Source organism: Thunnus albacares, chromosome 24, assembly GCF_914725855.1.
Source record: "Thunnus albacares chromosome 24, fThuAlb1.1, whole genome shotgun sequence".
Classification (NCBI taxonomy): Eukaryota; Metazoa; Chordata; class Actinopteri; order Scombriformes; family Scombridae; genus Thunnus; species Thunnus albacares.
In genome coordinates, this window is record NC_058129.1 from 6077628 (window position 1) to 6097087 (window position 19460).

At 39.1% G+C, this 19460-nt stretch overlaps 1 protein-coding gene across 3 annotated transcripts in view; it reads right to left on the minus strand.

Annotated features, from left to right (window-relative positions):
- LOC122976312 (gamma-aminobutyric acid receptor subunit gamma-3-like) overlaps positions 1-19117 on the minus strand; it is a 125749-nt gene extending 106632 nt beyond the window's left edge. For 2 of the 3 annotated variants that reach the window (XM_044344719.1, XM_044344720.1), the window contains exons 1-2: positions 18784-19117; positions 18219-18373 (exon numbers count right to left, since the gene is read on the minus strand). In XM_044344719.1, coding sequence (XP_044200654.1) covers positions 18219-18373; positions 18784-18839 — 211 coding nt within the window. In that variant the 5' untranslated portion in view covers positions 18840-19117. The remainder of the gene's footprint in view (positions 1-18218; positions 18374-18783) is intronic. The other variant, XM_044344717.1, reaches the window with a different exon arrangement.
- Between the last annotated feature and the right edge of the window lie 343 nt (positions 19118-19460).

Consider the following 19460-nt stretch of genomic DNA (forward strand, 5'->3'; position numbering starts at 1 on the left):
TAGACATGGGCTTCTCAGGAATTTTACTGTTCTACCTTAACTGACTAACTTAAAATGCATATCTATTGTCAACAACTATTGTCAACAGGTAAATAGGTAAACCTGTGAAAAATGTCATTTTCAGTTCAAACAATACTATGACTGTATTTAGGCACAGTGGACCTTTGAGCTAAATGCCAGCGTCAGCATGCTCACAACGACAATGCTAACATGCTAATGCTTAGCAAGTGTAATGTTTACCACATTCACTGTCTAAATTCAGTGTGTTATCATTCATAACATTTGCTAAAGAGCACTAAACCCGAAGTACAGCTGAGGCTGATGGGAAGTTTCAAAGGTATTTGGTCATACACGCCAAAATGTGTAGCTGCTGCAGGCCTGCACTCATCAGTTAGTTAGTCTTGTAATTTATAACCACGTTCGTCATAACAGAACTCATGTAAATATGAGCTGACAACAGGAATATTTGTGTCAGCCCTCTGGTGTCGCCCCCCTAGTGGTAATCACAAGTAGGCCATACAGCCCGTCTTTGTAGGCTCCAATTTCTCCTTTTTGGCATTACAGATTGATTGAAGCGTGTCAACACAAGTGCAAACTTGGCAGATGGATGTTATCTTCCTTTTCTTCTCAAAGTATTTTTAATCAAAGAGTATTATTTTCTCCCTTTCAAAACACTACACAATAAGGAGAAGATCCCAGTAACTGACTGTTTGATGTGGGCATTCATGGATGCTTCCGAGTAGCGACAATATTTCATTTCTTCTAATATGGCATTAAGTAACATGTAATCAGCACACAGTACTAAAGCTGAGTTATAAGTGTCATAAGTATAAATGAATTGGGTTGCACAGCAGCTCCGAATCTTTATGTATGTGACTGCACCAGCTCCACCAGCTTGGGAAACCTCTCTCTCTACTGTCTCTCCAAGTAGTTCTCAGCCTGAACGCTGCTGCGCTGCCACACATTGGCAAAACAACACATTTCCTTGACACACACAAATAGCTGATTACGGAAAAATGTCAAAGCTGCTCAGGACTGCCAGAAAACACAAGTGGAGCTTAAGGACTTGGCCAATTTCGATAGGAAGCTCTCTAAACAAAGTTTTAATGAAATCAATCACATTAATTTGTTAGATAATGGATTTATTTACTTAACATTTGAGAAAACATGACAAAATGTCAGGGTACACCTCGGTTTTCTCACACTAGTGGAAACTAGACTATTAATTAGGGATACAGAGGTAGAAAACAGCTGGTCTCAAGGTTTTGTTTTACTGTCCAAGCAATGCATTTGTACATTTTCATCAGGCATCTCATAGTTTGATTTAAATCTTAAAAAGAGCCAAAGATTCACTGATTTTATGTGTCAGTTAACATTAAAACTAAAGTAGCATGAAATAAATATAAATAGTGATGACTCTCTCATTTACACTTGGCTTCAATCTAATGATACTTTGCCAGAAAAAAAAAAATCTCTGGTTCCTCCCACTGAAGTTTAACTCGACCAATAAGACTGTTTCCTCGTCCCGAGCAGCTCTGTCTCCAAGAAATGTTAATGAAATGACTAAAACTGCATCCTGCATGTGGTGAACAGCAGCCATCTGGTTCTCCAAAGCGGGCAGACGCAAAGGCTAAAAATGATTTGCTATATGACCTACATCTGTACATTTTCAGCAGCAACTCACTCCAAGGACAAGCTGCAGTGAGCCATCTGCACCGCTGAGAGGGACATCAGTTGCAATCACCCAACTACTGGGAAGCTGTACTTCTTCACACACAGGTGATGTTTACTGCTGAACTCTCTTGACCAAAAATGCTTTGTTGTTTGCCAGCCTTATCTCTGGCAGATACCATAGTATAGGATTGAGGGTAGATAATTCTTTGTATAAAGTTCTAAAAAAACACAAAATGACATGAGTACTATCTAATTTGACATATTTGATACTCCACAGCAAAGAGAAACCAGGAGAGGTTTTGATATATTTCAGCTTATTTGGAACATTTGGAACACAGAGGAACTGAGGTGCTATTGTCTGCACCTTAACCTGTAAGTCGATTCAAGTGCCATAACACTTTTATTCAGGTATAGTCATTTTTTTAAATGAAGTGCACACAAAGCTTGAAAAACCATTGCAAAATCCTCTTTGAAATGAAATCATTTCAAACTGAAACCTTTCAATGCTTTCAGTTTTTCCACTTTTTTTTTTTTTACTCTATCGTCACTGCACTGTGTGAAAAGAAAATAGTTGTAAATGTTACTGGAGAACTTGCAGTACAAAAAAAAAATCATATTGAGGTGGTAAAACGCTAGAAAGGTGGACTCAAGAGTTCAGCCTTCTGTCTGAAGCAGGCTGTTTTGATCGAGACGATGATCAAGCCTGAATCCGATCCGAAATATGAGAGTGGACAACACTAACAACTCATGGAACAACCTTAGCATCAACCTTAGCAACAAAAGCTACGGAACAGACAGCTACGAACCCTGAATTTTGACTTGCAGGGGAACATTTTTACATATGTTCACCTCAAGTTTTGGAACTTTGACTATGTTTAACATCTGACATCAGAACATATAAATAACAGAATATCACAAAAACATAATATGTCCCCTTTAACAGCCAGGAAAAATGAGCTGTGCTGCTAGCTGTATATTTTATCTACTTGGATGAATTTAAAGCAGGATGTTACTGAGGCACGTTTGCTCAGCAAATCTTCCCTGTATAAACAAATATTATTTAAACTGAAGAGTGCAGCTTCACCGGGTGACCCTCCAGAGTGTGTTTTATTAGACCGAGCCAGCAAACGTTATAGAAACACAAGTCTAGTTCATTTCATCGGAGTGAGATAAAAGATGACATCGGGTGTGTCGAGGATTTAGTAAAAACTCATATATCGCCTTTATGAACGCATAAAAAAAAAAAAAAAAATGTGAGTCTCAATGAAAAGACTTTCCCTTCAGACAGATATTGACTGGATGTGTACAGCGCGTGTGTGTGTTTGTGCATGTGCCGTGGGTGTGTGGGTGACAGAGCAAGCACATACTGTAATGTGCCAGATTGTATTCAGCTCCCTGAATCAAATATAATAGATCTGGGAAAGGGAAGGTATTTCTTTTCCCTCGGAGGTTTAATGAGAACCAGGCAAAGGAAAGGTCTCGCTGCTTATGAATCACCACCAGGCAATCACACAGGCAACATGAAGCAATCACTCAGCAAAATATGTGGGGCGTAGAGAGGAGGGGGGTGGGGGTGGGGGGGGGGGGGGGGGGTTGGTTGTTACACACAAACACACACATTTATGCACAAAATGAGGAGGGCGTTTTATAAATTCACTCTCAATTCATTTTCTGTTAAAGAATAATTAAATAATCACAACAAGCTCTTCTATCTGAAAGCATACCATCAATTTATTGCATTAATTGCATCGTGAATTGACTGGATTGTCACTCATAAGATACTAAGGGGATGTTAAACTGACTTTAAGACTTTGTTCACACACTGTTGAAGATTACGGTGTAAAAAAAAAATGGCTGCTTTTTTGGCGCGGCTTAGGCTAATCCCAGAATACTGTGTGTTAAGAATTACGATGGAATGAATTCATAATAATGCTAATAGGCCTTGGACGCCTGCCACCACGGAGGTTAATGCTATAATCTCTTTGATAGAGGGGGTGGGGGGGGGGGGGGGGGGGGCAGAATATTAGGTGCTTTAGTCACACAATCATATTTTTTGACTGACGTTAGATTGGTAGAAGTCCTTTGTGATTAGAATTAGGACTTTTCTACAAGCAACCTTGTCACTTTTAACACAAGCAGACAAAAATCAGAGACACTCATCGCAGCTGAAGACATCCTGGAGATTTAATTAGACTTTGTGTCCACCAGGTAAACAATGAATTATGCATCATTTGGTCCCTGGTGCAATCAAAACAATGGAAGCAGCTTGATACCAAACAAACTAATGTGGGGAATGAGGTTTTTCTAAAAAGACACCACATCTCTCTCCCACGGTGAAGTCAGGAGTCCCCAGAGTTGCAGGCAAAGTAGAGACGTTTTTACCCCTGTTTTTCTGATTGCAAGGTTAAAGAATAGGTTCACAATATTTCATGTGAGTCTTAAAACAACAGCCAGGTGTCGATATGAACAAAGAGCTTTTCCTCACTGTAATCATTCCTCCTGTTCATACTGGCTATTAAAAGATCCCCAAATGCGCTTTCAGTGTAATTGTTGGGGGCCAAAATTCAGTATGTCCACAGTGATTTTGTGTAAAAATGCATTTAAAAGTTTATCTGAAGCTTGAGTTAATCATATCAAGTGGATATCTGCCACATTTACAGTCTTTTTAGCATCAAATTCCCTCTTTCCTTGGACAGTGTTTCCCCGTTGAGCTGCAGTGGAAGTATAGTAGAGGGACTTTGGCACTAAAAAGACTGTAACATTAAAAGATATCTATTTGATTTGACTCATTTGGGTGGATAAGAAGGCCCCCATCACTTACATTGTAATCGCATTATGAAGTGATCTTCTAAAGGCCAATATGAACAGGAGGAAAGAAAAACAGACTTGAAAAATTGTGAACCCGTCCTTTAACTCAAGTGGTGCAATCAGCAAGAAAAATATCACCAGAGAAGCAGAAGACACAAATAAAACCTAACATTCTCATTTGCGCTCCACAGCAGCAAATGACCAACTGGAAATACAAACAGCACAGGTGCAGCACTCTCCCCTGTCCCTTCCCTGCATTTCGAAAGTCTATCCAGCCCCTCCCAGATCCTGGGCTAACCACCGGTGCTTTGGCTGGAGTGGAGCGGACATGGGAGACACAGATAGAAATCGATTAAATGGTTAGAGCTCACAGGGATGGGAAATGTATCAGCCATGATCCAGACCAAGCTTGGTCTTATTACCACCTAATGCACTCCACTTTGGTATCAGCCCTCACTTTACAGCTCGACATGATTGCTTGGGCCATTCCTTTGTGGTTTCTCATTAAGTCGGGAACGCTGTATGAATGAAAGGCGAGGTTTTACGAAGCTGCGCAACCTCTCTTCAGAGATGAATTAAACATTTAAGAGGAGCTGAAAAGCTAAAAATTTCTGGCCGGGGACTGCTGTTTGCCTCTTCAGACAGTGTGTTTATTAACGGAATAAAAGCACAGGAAGGCGGCATTAAGGCGGTATAGAAGTTTGGGGTAGGAAAAAAAAAGCCCTCATTAATTTGCTAATTTATGCAGTGAGGTGCTCCAAAATATAATGAGATCATCTTATCTGTGAGTACAAGTTATTAATATCACAATGGCTGTCAACATACAAGCAGACATCACCATGGCGATGTAATGTCCCACATGCAATGCACCGGATGACAACACAAACCATGGTGTGACTATCAGCAGGAAAAATGTATCAGCTGACTCATTTGCAGCTCGCTGAAAAATAGAGCGCAGTCATTGGCCGAGGAGTTGAAAAAGACGGAGCATCACATGGCGTTTGATTGGCTGAAAAGAGGATGTGGTTGACACTTATAGAGCAAATGTTCTCATCTCTTTGAGACAAAAACTGGTGTGTTTGAGAGATTTTTTTTAAAAAATACAGTTTTTGTAAGTCTTATTCTAAACAAACTGGAGTCTAAAAGTCATTAATAATCCTGAGACATTAAGTCCCGCCAACACACACACACACACACACACACACACACACACACACACACACACACACACACAAAGCGGAAGAGACATTTGCATCATAGAGCTCATAAAAGGTTACTCCATCCACCAGCTTGTGTGTGTGCTCTGCAAGTGTGTATCCATTCACATCTGCTGCACCGATGCATGTACACCTTCTCTCTGTGTGTATGTGTGTATGTGTGTGTGCGTGTGTGTTCCCTCCCGCAGGTGATTGTCAACTTGGCTAACCTGGCTACCTGAGATGTGAGGAGAAGCATTTGCCAGGACTCTAAACTCCTTTTCATCTAATGAAATGTCACTGGACTTGAAATATTGAGGAGGCTCATCTGAGAATTGTCCTTTCAGCTGGTGAGGTGTCACCGCTGTGCCAAATGTCAGCTCTGCGAGGATCAAGGAGAAGAAGGCCTGCCAGGGCCGAGTCAGCCTCAAAGCCATCGAGATCTGAGCCAGAGGTGCAGAGAGCAACTATTTTACTCCAGCGGAAATACTGTTATTTTGCTCGGTGCGTATTTCCTAAAGAAGCGCAGGACAAAATGTGAGGTAAAATTAGGCCTCAGTGGCCTACAAAGCCACAGACCAGGTGTGCCTGTGTGCAAGTTACCGTCACCCGACAGGATTTTAGGGTGTCACTGCAGTTTTTAGCTAAGGTGCAAATGTGCATATTGCAACTTTTAAGTAAAAAACAGGCAATTTCATGATAAAATAAAAAAAAGGTTTTTGAGTCCATATTCTTCACATGTATCCCTGAAAGAGTTATTAATTGTGCTTAAGTATGCTAGACCCCCTAAAAATGAATAGAACCAGACCTTTTCAGGTGGCATCCCGTTCAGGCTATGGTGAGCCCTGTGATTGATTGGTGACCTGTTCAGGAAGTACCCGCCTCTCGCCTCAATGTCAGCTGATACTGTCTCCAGTTCCCCTGCAACCCTCTAGAGGATAAGCTGGATGTAAAAATGGATGGATGGATGGATATTTATGACGGAGTTTTTAAAGGTAATTCTTTTGTTTCATTTCTTTGTATCATTTAAGCCCACAATTTAATAAATTTGCAACCTGCAAAAAGCGCTCTGTCTAATCAGGGCTTGAAGCTCAAAACATCCAACTGAAGGAACAAGAAGAAAAACATATATTTGAGTGGAGGGTGACTCTAATGGCTGCTGAGTTGGATGCATTATGAGCTCAGTTCCCATCATTTTCCATCCACTCAATGCTATTTAAAATTTACATCCTTCTAGTCAAAAGCAAAATGTATTTAAATTCAATTATTAAAGATTATATTTTATTTAACTTCCTACTCATATTTCCTAATTTTGGTCTAGTTGCAATTATGAAAATCATTCCCTTTAAATATTAATCCAATTTATCAACTGTATCTAATAATTTGAATGCAGTTTAAATACATTGCAATCTGCAAATCTTTCATTAATTTTCATTTTCGGAATGAGCCTGCAGGCATTAATTTATATTTTAAATAAGGTTGAGGCTACTTGTGGTTATATCCTTTCTTTGCCAAGTTGTTGATAAAAAAATCTACATGCAAAATAAAAAAAACAACAACTAATAAACTAATAAAAAAACGAATAAAAGCTCACCGATTTTGAAATGAAGAGGGAGGCTCGCACGTTCTACATCCAACAGTCTTGTGATCTTGTAAAGAAGCTGCATTCACTTCTATTCATTAGCGAGGGCGACTCTATTTAAAATATCCACCTCTGTTTGTGATAGAGTTTACCACCTTTTCAGGCAGACACACTTCTTTAAATTCAGAGATCAAACAGCATCAAAGCAGCCTCAACTGATAGAAGTTACTTGAGTCTCCAGAAAAAAAAAAAAAAAGATTCATGGCTTTCCTATGAAAATAGAACTTACTTCTGCACACGGTTGTGGTTGTTGACTCTCTCCATGCAGTTACAGTCACAAAAATATCCACTGAGGATGTTTGTTGAGTGCCAAGACTAATGGGAAGTCATACTGACCTAACGCTTGGAGAAGCATCATAGTTTAATGTGGGAAAAAACAACTCATACTAACTGTCTTACAGGGAAATCTACTCATCATTCAACCACATGTTTCAGCACATGATCATCAGCGTGTGTTACAGAGGCCGTTGAGTCTTTCTCATTTATCCAATCAGGAGAAGACCCGCCTCTACAGGATGCCACACCTCCAACACAAACATTTCAAGATAAGTTAACAACATAAAAACGGCTTTAATTATCCAGAACTCACTTGCATAACAACAAATGTCTTTCTAATTGCATTGATAGGGTTGATCTTGGACCAAGAAGGTGTGATATTAACTTCCTAAGAAGAAAGAAAGAGGCTTTCTAGATTGATAGTATAAAATTTTAGAATTTTCACCTTCTATTGGAGGTGTGCCCTAATTACATAACTAACAGAGTCACCTGTCTTGTGGTGTATTTATGGGCTTTTCTGTAAGACAACTGTTAACAGGAAGAAGGGATGCAGCTTGAGCATTGTGGTTTGGTCAGCTACATGAAAATCATAAGCAAACCCCCAACAGGCTTCACCAATGTGGTGATGCAAATCAGTCCAGCATGTCTTCCTGTGATATATACAGCAGAGAGAGAGAGAACAGCTATTTAGGGAATTAACAGAGTCTTAATTTAAGATTTTGTTTTCTTCTGAAAAGAATGTACATCTTACAGGGAGATCATTGCGCTCCGCTGGCTTCCTAAAAATATGAAGGGAAAAAAGCACAATTTTGACCTGTGCTGGAGGCAAAGCCAGCCTAACCCTTTTCATGGTAATAGTAGATTTGTATGTTTAGCAGAATACGAATTCTTCTTTCATCTTTCAGGAATCCTTCTTTCTCTTCTTTTATGTTCCAGTAATGTGGCTGCATTTTCATTTTCACACAGATTCTCTATTTTGTGGAATTCATATTGTTGCATATTGTCCATCACTCATCGTCTTTGTTTACTCAAAAAAACATCTTAAACAAACACTGAATTACAGTACAGTGTTGACTCTGCGACAATTGTAAACAATGTATTTGTGATATACAGCATATTCATATTTTTCTCCTCTTCCTCTTCTTGTGGTAGCCTTTCCACCCCTCATTATTCTTATTTAAGGTCATTTTGTTTATCAAGTCTTGAGCTTTTAGGTGAGTGTTTGTTCTCTTTGAACTCATGTACAGCTGAGTATATGGAGGTAAAAGTGTGCTTTTATAATTTACAGATGTCCTTGACTACAAATGAAATCTTTTTTTTTTCCCTAAAATGTTTACGTTTCAATATATATACTATTTTTATGTGCAAACAAATAAATAAAAAAATTTAAAAAATCTTTTTCACAGCAGACATTTTGACTTGTGCCAGTAGGAGAAGTGCAGGCTTTAGTGGGCGTTCAGACTGAAAACATTCCTGCATTAAAACAACCAGTTTGAGTAACAGATACATGAGTTTGAAGAGTTATACTGTAGATATAACAGGGGGGAAATCAAGGTCTACCATTTCTGAACTGAAAAGTCTCCCTTTCATCCTTCTATCTTCTCCTATTCATTTTCAGTTAAAGCTGAAATCACAGCTTTTTGAGTACAAGGCAAACACTTCCTTGTTATTTCAGCGCTCTGGGAGCCAGAAAAGAATATAAACTCAGCCTGAACTCACTTAGTAAATAGTGGTAAGATTCCTTAAAATCTGACTTCCACTGGTTTATGCTTTAATAAAACAAAGGATACTTTTAAATCTTTTATCAAACAAAGGATGAATGCAGGGCTGCTGACGTATAATGTACAAGGATATGAGTAGAAGCGATGAGCGATGTGACCAAATGTTGCACTGTGATTGGATCTGACATGACATCTGAATTAGATTTGCGAGATTTTAATATAGAATGCAAAGTGGGTCAAACTTTCATTTGGATTTGAAAAACTCCCAAATCTGGACCGCAAATATTGAGATAAATTATGTAGGAATGTACACTAACTGATAGTACATAGAGGGAGGTTTAAAGGGGGAGTAAAGGGAGGTGATCAAGTGAGAAACAGATGGAGAGAGAAGGACAGGAAGACAGGAAGCAGCTGCAAACCAATGAGCAGCTCTGGTTTCTATTTATGATTTGCACCTGGCTTTTATCTGAATCAAAGTCCCTCTGTTTACACACACACACATACACACACACACACACATTTAAATCAAAATCATGGACAAAGTGTGCAAAAGCCAAATCAGTGACCGCAAATCTTAAAAATAATTCTAAAAAGAAAATCAATAAATATAGATAGAGAAAACTTCAAACAGAAGCTGCTTGTTGGTAACACACACACACACACACACACACACCTCCTATTGACTTGCATGCATACTCTCTCTTTCCAGTCCCGCCCACAGACTAATTGTAAGCGCCAGACATATTCAGGGAGGCAATAATGGTGAATATGATTACAGCGACCTGGTCAGTCAGTGTAGATCAATACCTTGTTAGCTATGGGCAATTACAGCCTTCAGTCACATTCACAGGCTGCGATCACACACACACGTTCCAACCGGATTTGATACCTGTCCATATTGAAGAGCTGTCAGATCAACTGTATTTGCATGCAGGCTGAAACGATGCCTAATCAGAGTGAAAAAAAGCGACTGAATGGCTTGATTAGGATTAACTTTTTGGAGTTTTTGTTAGAGAATCCGGATTTGTCTTGAGTTTAAATCTGATAAGGCTGAGTTATTTCACTTTGTTTTCTCTAAGAAGTCAAGGGATTTAAAATAAGGGCAGTTTCTTAAAGTGGTAATAGCTTAATCAGATGTCTTGTCTCCACACTCTGTGCTGCTAAGCAGTAATTTCTCTTGAGATAAGCTGTCTGTCCAACAGTTTGCCTGATACTGTTGTGAGTCTTCCAAGTCTTTTCAGCCATAGTGGCTATTGCTGCTTGTTTCCCAGTTTTTCTTTCATCTACTGCAAAACAACATGGTTAAAGTGCACCTTTTCTTGTGAAGGCTTTTTTCCCGAAAATATATCTATGTTTATGAACAAACTGTCTGCCTATAATTATCTACAACTATGATTGATTAACACTATAGTGCATTTAATAGTAATATTGAACAAGAAAATGTTATTGAAAAGGCTTTAAACTCAGAGCTAATGTTAGCTGGTCAGCTAGCAGCACTGCTGATTACTTAACGTTAAGTAAAGAAAGCTCACAAACATTAAACTGCTGTTTTTACTGACACTATTTAGCTCTTGACTCTAGGTCCATTCCCTGTTTTGTAAAATGCATTTTTGTACTGCAGTTTTGTTTTGACAAAAACAATACTTGAGCAAAGAACAACAAGCTAACGCTAATGTTAATTATTTATGGGTTATAGTTAAAAACACTGATGCTAAAGTCACTTTAAACAGGGAAAGTCCAAAGCTCAAAGTGATTTACGAATTCATTGAAGTCATACTGTTTAATGGCCTGAGTTGAGATTGGTTATTCCTACCTCAAACTGCCATTAGCCCAACCGCAATCTGTAACAACGCTACCTGACTTCCACAGTCTTGCAGCAAGTTAAAAACAAAAAACCTACAGATAATCGACTTTTGTTTATATACTATATTATAAAGGCTAAGTCAAAATTGTGTAATTATGAAAACAAAATGTAACAATTTCTAAAGCCATCCAATCTCAAATATTTGACACCTCTGATCAAGCTAATAGGCTAACTAGCAGTAGTAGCCACAAGGTAGGGTCACATTAGTCCTCTGTTTTTAGTCAACTGAAGTTTCCCAGTCCGAGGTCCTGAAAAAGGATGTGATGTCACAGCTTTCATGTGGGTAATTAATAAATGTTCAGAATGATCGTGAACTGTAAACAGTCTGTGAGAGCGATGCTGCAGTTTGTAGTCTGGTGGTATGATAATGTACTAAACAAGGTTGAATAATGACTTTTGCATCTCCACAATGCAGCAATGTTTCTATTGACCGTTTGACCATATTCAAACAATAAAAGTTGAAAGGTGCGATCTCTAGCCGGATCCGGCACCGAAACAGGAAATGTACGCTTGAATTTGTCCATATTGCAGGCTTCAATAGAATTAAATAAAGAAATTAGTCAAATATTTGTAGAATGGAAGTGTAATCGTACCTTGAGACAAATGAAGCTAACATTGTTTGGTTTTCAAGACTTACTGCCACTCCAGGCTTCCTGACAAAAACTTAGTGGAAAAATGAAATGAAATGAAATTCTTATTTTTTACCTGTTATCTAAAAGGCACTTTTGTGACTTCATAGATGCCTATAAGTTGTCACAGACTGTCAGCCATGGCCTCAGCCAGTGCAGATATTCTGAAGTTTTGCTATTGTCAACAAATCCCATGAAAAGACCAAAACCAACAATGTGTTAGTCTTTCTCTCAGTACTTTCTGACTTGCCTACCCTGTCAGTGTCTCCCAGCCCTAAGCCTCAGTCTTCAGTAGCCTAGTTTCTACTGAAGACATAAAACTTTAAATTCAGGTCACTAATATATAGTTTCAACTTTGAGAAAGGCTCAGTAATTCCATGTAACAGCTGGACACTGTAGTTTTTTTTTAGCAAATGTTACTCAGACAGGAAATATGTATTTATGTAAATGTGTAATTGTATTTATCAGGGACTATTTTCAGTGCATTGGTGCTCTTTTTAAGACCCATCCCTACTGCTGAGTGCTTGAAAAACTTGCAAGTCACAAAGCACGTTGCGTTACTATGACAACCAGCAACCGTGAGCTGTCATTAGCTGAGGTGTTACTGCATATTAAACATTTTTAATACAGTGATTTGAATACATTTTTTTACTTCCTCTGTTTTGATATGTTTGTTGCTGTTTTGATGAGAGCTCACTCTGCCTTGAAAGCCTTCCTAAGATGGTTGTCAATGGACTCACAAAGATAACCTTTGCACACCTCTGCTAGTGTATTTCTAGATCTAACTTTAATCGAAACTCCTTGAATCATGCTGGCTCCTGAAACTCTAAATGTTCAAGGCTGCAGAGCCCTCACAGCAAACAAAACCCTGCACTCCAGCCCGCTTTGTCCTCCATTCCCTGGTGAGCACACACGCTGCCACTGACACACTCGCAAATGCTCCAAGGTCTTTGCAAACACACACACACACACACACACACACACACACAAGGATCGCACAGATCACACACAGTGATCACACTCTGAACCCAAAAGGAAAGTGACACAATAGGGACACAAAAGAATCTCATCCTCATCTGAGGCGAACTGCTTCTTATCGGTTAAGGTGAGGCTCAACACTTGTTCTGCTCGGGGAAATGTGGGTCGCTTTTTTCGCAAGTGAACCAGTCACCCACTTTATATGAAGATTAGGCTTCTGCTGACTTCACAAGACTGGAAGAGACCGCAGGAAAACAAACAAGGGAACAAAGATAATAACCCTGTTAGGTTCTATCTCGGATTTCAACTGTTATTTTCTCAATTTTGCTTCACTGCTGTGGAGTTGTATTGTACTTTTGATGGTTTTTCTCACTGAAATAAATCAATAAGAAAGGTAATGTCTTAACAGAGAGGCGGCACTGATGCCTTTTCTTGCCAGAATTAAGGGATAGACAACAACACTCCAGACATAGACAGCTGTGAGATCACTTATCCTCAAAGAGAATGGAGAGTGAGAATTGCACTGCAAATTTAACTTTTTCAATAATTTTGTGATCAAATGTATTGTTTTGTGTTACTGTTTGAATTTTTATATGTATGTTCAATTTCGCAGATTTTGTAGGTAAATATCATGGTTTGCTTATGCTAATATGACATTATCAAGATACAAAATCCAGTTTTTAGCTACTAGGTTTGAGGATATTTGTAGCCAACAGGACATTTTAAATCCATTTAGCACAAACACAAAAAAATTGATGTAGGTCATGTTTCTTAATTACACTAAGCTTAACTTTGCACAATCTAAGCATCATTTAACTTCATTACACTGACTCAGGTAGAAGTGTTTTTTTGCTGACTGGCATTACATGGAAAATTCCCAGAAATAGAAGCATCTAAATGCTTTAAAATAACTATTTTAATCTATCTAGCATCTTTCTGTCTATCTGTCTACTAATCGAATGCTGCTGGTGACAAGGACAAGAAAAGAAAAAAGTTGCTAATCTTAGCTTTTGTCTAGTTTGAATTCTGACCTTCTACTAATAATTTTAGTTAGTATAGAGCGAGTAGCACATGAAAAAAACAAAATCTGTGCAATATAATGCAATACAAATGGCACTGCAATTAACTTATTTACTTGTTAAACTTTATTTTGTGTTGCTACTCCTGCTTTGTATTGTTTGTTGACTGTACTTTGGTTTTGTTGTGTTGTAGTTTATTTTTTTGTCAAACTAACAACTTTCAAACCTAAAGCCAACAGACAGCTGACAGAAAATCGACAACTATATTGATAATCTATTAATCGTTTCGAGTAATTTTTTAAAGAAAAAATGTCAAAAATTTCTGGTTTTAGCTTCTCAAATCTCAATATTTTCTGGTTTATTTAATCTTCTATGATAGTAAACAACTAAATAATTGACAGTTAAATCGATAATGAAAATAATCGTTAGTTGCAGCCTTAGTGTAAACAACAAATCTAACAAATATTAACGAGTTTAGAATGCAACTTCTAATATTAATCATATACTTACAGGAGGTTTTATTTCATGTATTGCTCTAGAAATTACAATCAAAGCCTTATTCTTTATGGATGGTGAAGTATCTCCAGGTGGGTTTTGGTCAAAAGGTAGGGAGCTGTTTTTTTGTATTTTTTATTGCCAGTCTGTCTCTTAAACTCTCACACTTTTTTTATTACAAACAACATGATACAGTTTATGGTTTCCCTGTGTGTGTGTAATACCCCCCAGCCTCCCCTGCTTCATTTTGGCTTAAAGAGATTGTTTCCACTAAGAAGTGAGCTCCACTGTGAGACACAAACACACTTCTGAGATCTAAATTGACGGCCAATTAATACAGAAATCTACCTAAACACTTAAAACAACGGTATGTATTCTGGCTCCACTTCCAGCAGCAGCAGCAGCAGCAGCAGCAGCATACAAACAAGCATAACTACTGCTCTCATTTAAAACAGGCAAAGGAAAAAGCATTGTTTGATACTGTGTGTGTGTGTGTGTGTGTGTGTGTGTGTGTGTGTGTGTGTGTGTGTGTGTGTGTGTGTTTGTGTGTGTAAAGAGGATGACTTTGATTTAGACAAAATCCAGATGTACCTCGGAAACAAGCCACACTGTTCCGACTTCAGTAGCTGGCTGTCTATGTGAGTGTACTTGCTATGTGGGAGTGTGTGTGTGTATGTGTGTGTGTGTGTGTGTGTGTCTCAGAGATTCATTGCAGTAGTTCTCAACTGAACCCACTCTTTTTTTTTTTACAATGACTTAAATGTCCCAGATCTGTCTTTGACTCAGCGTCATCTTCGAGTGTGTTCGCTTATGTGTGAATTTCGACGTGTGTGTGTGTTTTCTTCCCATGTAGACATGCCCGTGTGTTTCCGACTGCCTCACATTATCCTGCGAAGGCATTAACATTTCATGGACGACGTCGAGGTTTGTCAACTGGATCTCATCAAAATTTCATCCTTAATTATGGAAGCAGAGCTGGAGGGAGATTCCCCCTCCGCGAGGCGAGCTAGCAGATTCAACTTGGCTGAGAGAGCCATCGGTGGAGGCAAAAGAAAAAAATCAGTTCCCACCAGGTTATTACTGTGAAAACTGGGTGCTTGGTCATTTTAAATGACCCAAGAGCACAAATAAACACTCTTAATGATCTGTAGATAAGTGTTTTCAACAGAGTTTTTCCACAAAGTCTTTTGAAACTTGAAACTCTGAAATGAAAGTCTCTCAGGTTTGGCGGAGGCAACTTTAAGGTACAGAGGATGATCTCACATTGAATTTTAATAATTGACTTCAAACTCACGAGTTCTGCATCTGAGAGACAGATATTTGTAGCAAAACATGCTAATTAGAAGAGTAAGGAGTGGAATTGGATCGTGTCCATCTGCTTTAAACATATATTAAACGTATACTTTTATAATATTATTTTCATTGGTGGAAAGTAACTAAATACATTTACTCAAGTGCTGTAATTAAGTAAAAGCCATCTTATTCTACATACAACTTGTACTCCATTACATTTCAGAGGGAATATTGTAGAGCTACAACGATTAGTTGATTAATTGCCAACTATTTTGATGGTCGATTAATCTTTTTGTGTCATATTTAAAGACAAAATACTAAAATTATCTTGTTCCAGTTTCTTAAATGTGAATATTTTCTGGTTCAACTGAACATCTTTGGGCTGTGGACTGTTGGTTGGAACATTTGAGGTTGCATCTTGGTCTCTGGTTTTTCACCATTTTCTCACATTTTATAGAACAATCTTTTTGGATCGTGACCAACTGCAAAATAGCAGTGTCTAGTTGGAGACCTTTGTCATGACATCTTCCCTCAAAACTTTCCAGTTTTCCAGTCCACTTTTTCACTTAAATAACTGTTCAATGTCCAAAAATCACAAAAAATACAAATATTAGAGAAAAGCTGAAAATATGAATACAAATTTGTGTAGCAGAACATTGTTTTCTTCTTCTTTCATACAGAATTAATCATCTCATGACCCCTCAGATTTATCTTGTGACCCTTTAGAGGGGCCTGACCCATAGGTTGGGCTAAACCTCAACAGTAAAATGCTACTTTACATATTGTTGCATCAGTATTAACAATCTAATAATCTGTTGAAGGGTTTTTTACTTGTAATAGAGTATTTTTCCATGGTTGAATTGGTACTTTTACGTAAATAAAGAATCTGACTACTTCTTCCACCACCAATTATTTCAAAACTGTGTCAGCAAGATGTCAGTAATTTTTCAAGCTGATACCTCTTTGGTGTTGTTATGTTGGTGTCCAATATCTTCCCCCCTCCTGTAGATACTTTGGAGGCCCAACTTATGAGAAAATATAGATATCTTTTGAGGGAAATTACCTTTGTGTAAGGACCTTGCCTGGAATAGTCGAAGTCTATTTCAGCATATTTTGATGTACATGCGAGTCTTAGGCAGAGACAGAGGGGAATGAAATGCCACAGTAAGCAGTAGGAAACAAAATAGCATCTAAAGTGCTAAGAAACACTGTGTTTACCCCCAAACTGAGAGAGGAGCGATTCCCAAATGACTTCCACATATCAGCAGATGATCAACTATTCTTCAGATTTTTGCCAGCATGATGATGTAGATGCAAAATCTGAATCTAGGGGGAAAAAGGAATACTGGAAAAATGTTAACAACAGAAGAAGGAAATTGGTTCTGCCAAAGGAGACACCACAACTTCACCACAGGCTTTTTGGATCTTCGCAGTGTCTTTCACAGCCCTTTTTTCTCTCTATGTCTCTAAAATAAAAAAGACGTCATATACCACAAATCTACCATCAGGGCCAATTTGCTCTTCTCTTCTCATAAGCTTACAGAGTTGATATTACATTACTTTAATCAGTCTTGAAGTTGTTATGATGAAAATTCATATTGACCTTCCCCTAACACCATTAAAGCCTGTTTTAATCAGCTTTTAATGGTGTGTTGTTTTTTTTTTTTTTTTAACACTAAACAGTTAGTATAAAGAGAGTAGGGCATGAAAATATAATATAATATAATGTGATGCAAATGGCACTGCAATAAATACCAGTTAGCTTACTTATGAATAAATTGACTTTTTGTTGCAACTCCTGCTTTAGTTGCTTGTGTATTATATGGTCATTTCTGAGAATGTACTTTGGTTTTGTTGTGTTGTTTGTTTTTTAGTCTCACAACTTTAAAACCTGAAGCCACAAATTAACCAGAGAATATGATCTGACAGTGTAAATTAAAGCTGCAACGATTGGCCGATTTATTGAACGACAGAAAAAGTAACACATTTTAAACACAATTAAAAGTTTTAAACACTGCGTTTTCCCTTTGAGATGCACAAAGAAGTCAGAGGTCAAAGCCAGTCATCAACTTTCAGAGCTTTACTCAATTCCACTCAGCTCACACAACACCCAGGTGACCATCATTCCACTCTACATCTGGCTTGATTTCTCCAAATGACTATTGAAAGGCAGCAGTCACAATAAACCGGACTCTGGTAATGACCACACACTTCAGTGAGACCACTCCAGGGATCAAACCAGTCACAATCTGATGATTAGTGGCCAGCCTCTCTGCCTCTGAGAAGAGGAATATTCTCTTTTGAGAACCCCCCAGTTTTGATTGCACGGCAGAAATAATGTGGATGCAATCAGAGTATGATTCGGAACTCCAGCTCCCACCCACCCACACCATCACACACACACAAAAACCATTTTACTAAGTATGTCACCCCTACAATGCCACAAGCATCAATCAACATCCAGTGTTGCAGCGTCACTAGTTTCAGCACCCTGGACAGCACCACTCCACACCAGCACCATGGACAGCACCCCTCCACATCAGCACCATGGACAGCATCACCCCCAACTTTGTTCTGATGCAATGACAAGAAAAAAAAAAAAAAAAACAAAAAAACTTCTTACCTCCAATGTCTGGCCGAAGCGTCTTGTCATATTCCTTTAGCAAATTGTTCAGTATGAGTGTGGCATCCTCCTGGTGCGACCTGGGGACCAGCATTTGATTGACAGTCGTGTCATGGTGATCTTCATCGTCGTCGCCATATTCCAGCTGATCAGGACTTGAGGAGGGGGCGATGGAAGAGGAGAGGAAAGAAGAGGAGGGAGGGAGGGGGTCGTTAATCATGTTGATGGGCTCCCTTTAATAAACACCATTGTCATGAAAAACTTTGTCGCAGCAGCAAAACATGCAGCATTGATGATGATTGTATTTTAATGCTCTGGGTTTGAATCTTATAAATGATTGTTAGACCCCCAAATGATGGTTAGACGATAAATGGTTGCTGTCATTTTTTCTGTGTGTGTTTGTGTGTGTGTGTGTGTGCGGGGAAAGCCCCTAGAAAAATAAAGCCCCCTACATGCATTAACAGGCAGCCTTATTCACATATTATACACCTTTATGCTCAACTTTTAAAGCTTTAAAAATACACCTCTCAGCTGTTGATCATGCCAATAAAAAAATTAGACTCACCGAACACCTTGAACGAGCAGAAGTAACAAGAGGATGACCACAAACTTGATTGTCATTTTCCCATACGCGGATCACCCCCTGATCACATAAAGGGCTTTTCTGTGTTTTGGAGGATTGAGAACACCGTCGGTGATCTTCTTCTTCTTCTTCTTCTTCTGCCGCTGCTGCCGCGATAAAGTGCCAGTACAGTAGGTGTGTGACCATCAATCCGCGCTCTGAACTTCCTCATCCGCCCACACACTTTCTTCTGCGTGTCATCTGCGGTCGAGCACAGCGGTCCCTCGGTGCTCCGAGCTCCTGCAGCTTGGGTGGAGGGGGTGTGTGTGTGTGTGGAGTGGAGTGGAGTGGAGTGGAGGGGTAGAGGGGTGGGGGTGGGGGGGTTCCTCTGGGGCGCACCCGAAACGATCAATCAGTGTGATCAGTCAGTGGAGAGGAGGGGGAAAAAAAATCGACGGGATCCAGCAGCGCCCTCCTCTCTCTAACGCCTGTGTGGGCAACAGAGTGGTTGGGTGACGCTGTCTGCCGCTGCTGCTGCTGGTGGTGGTGGTGATGCTGCTGGTGGTGATGCTGCTACTGGTGATGGTGGTGAACCTTAGAAGATGAGCATCTTGCGTGACTCATACGCCGTGCACAGGCTACACACACAGTACCTGGACCACAACTGCATCACATTAAAA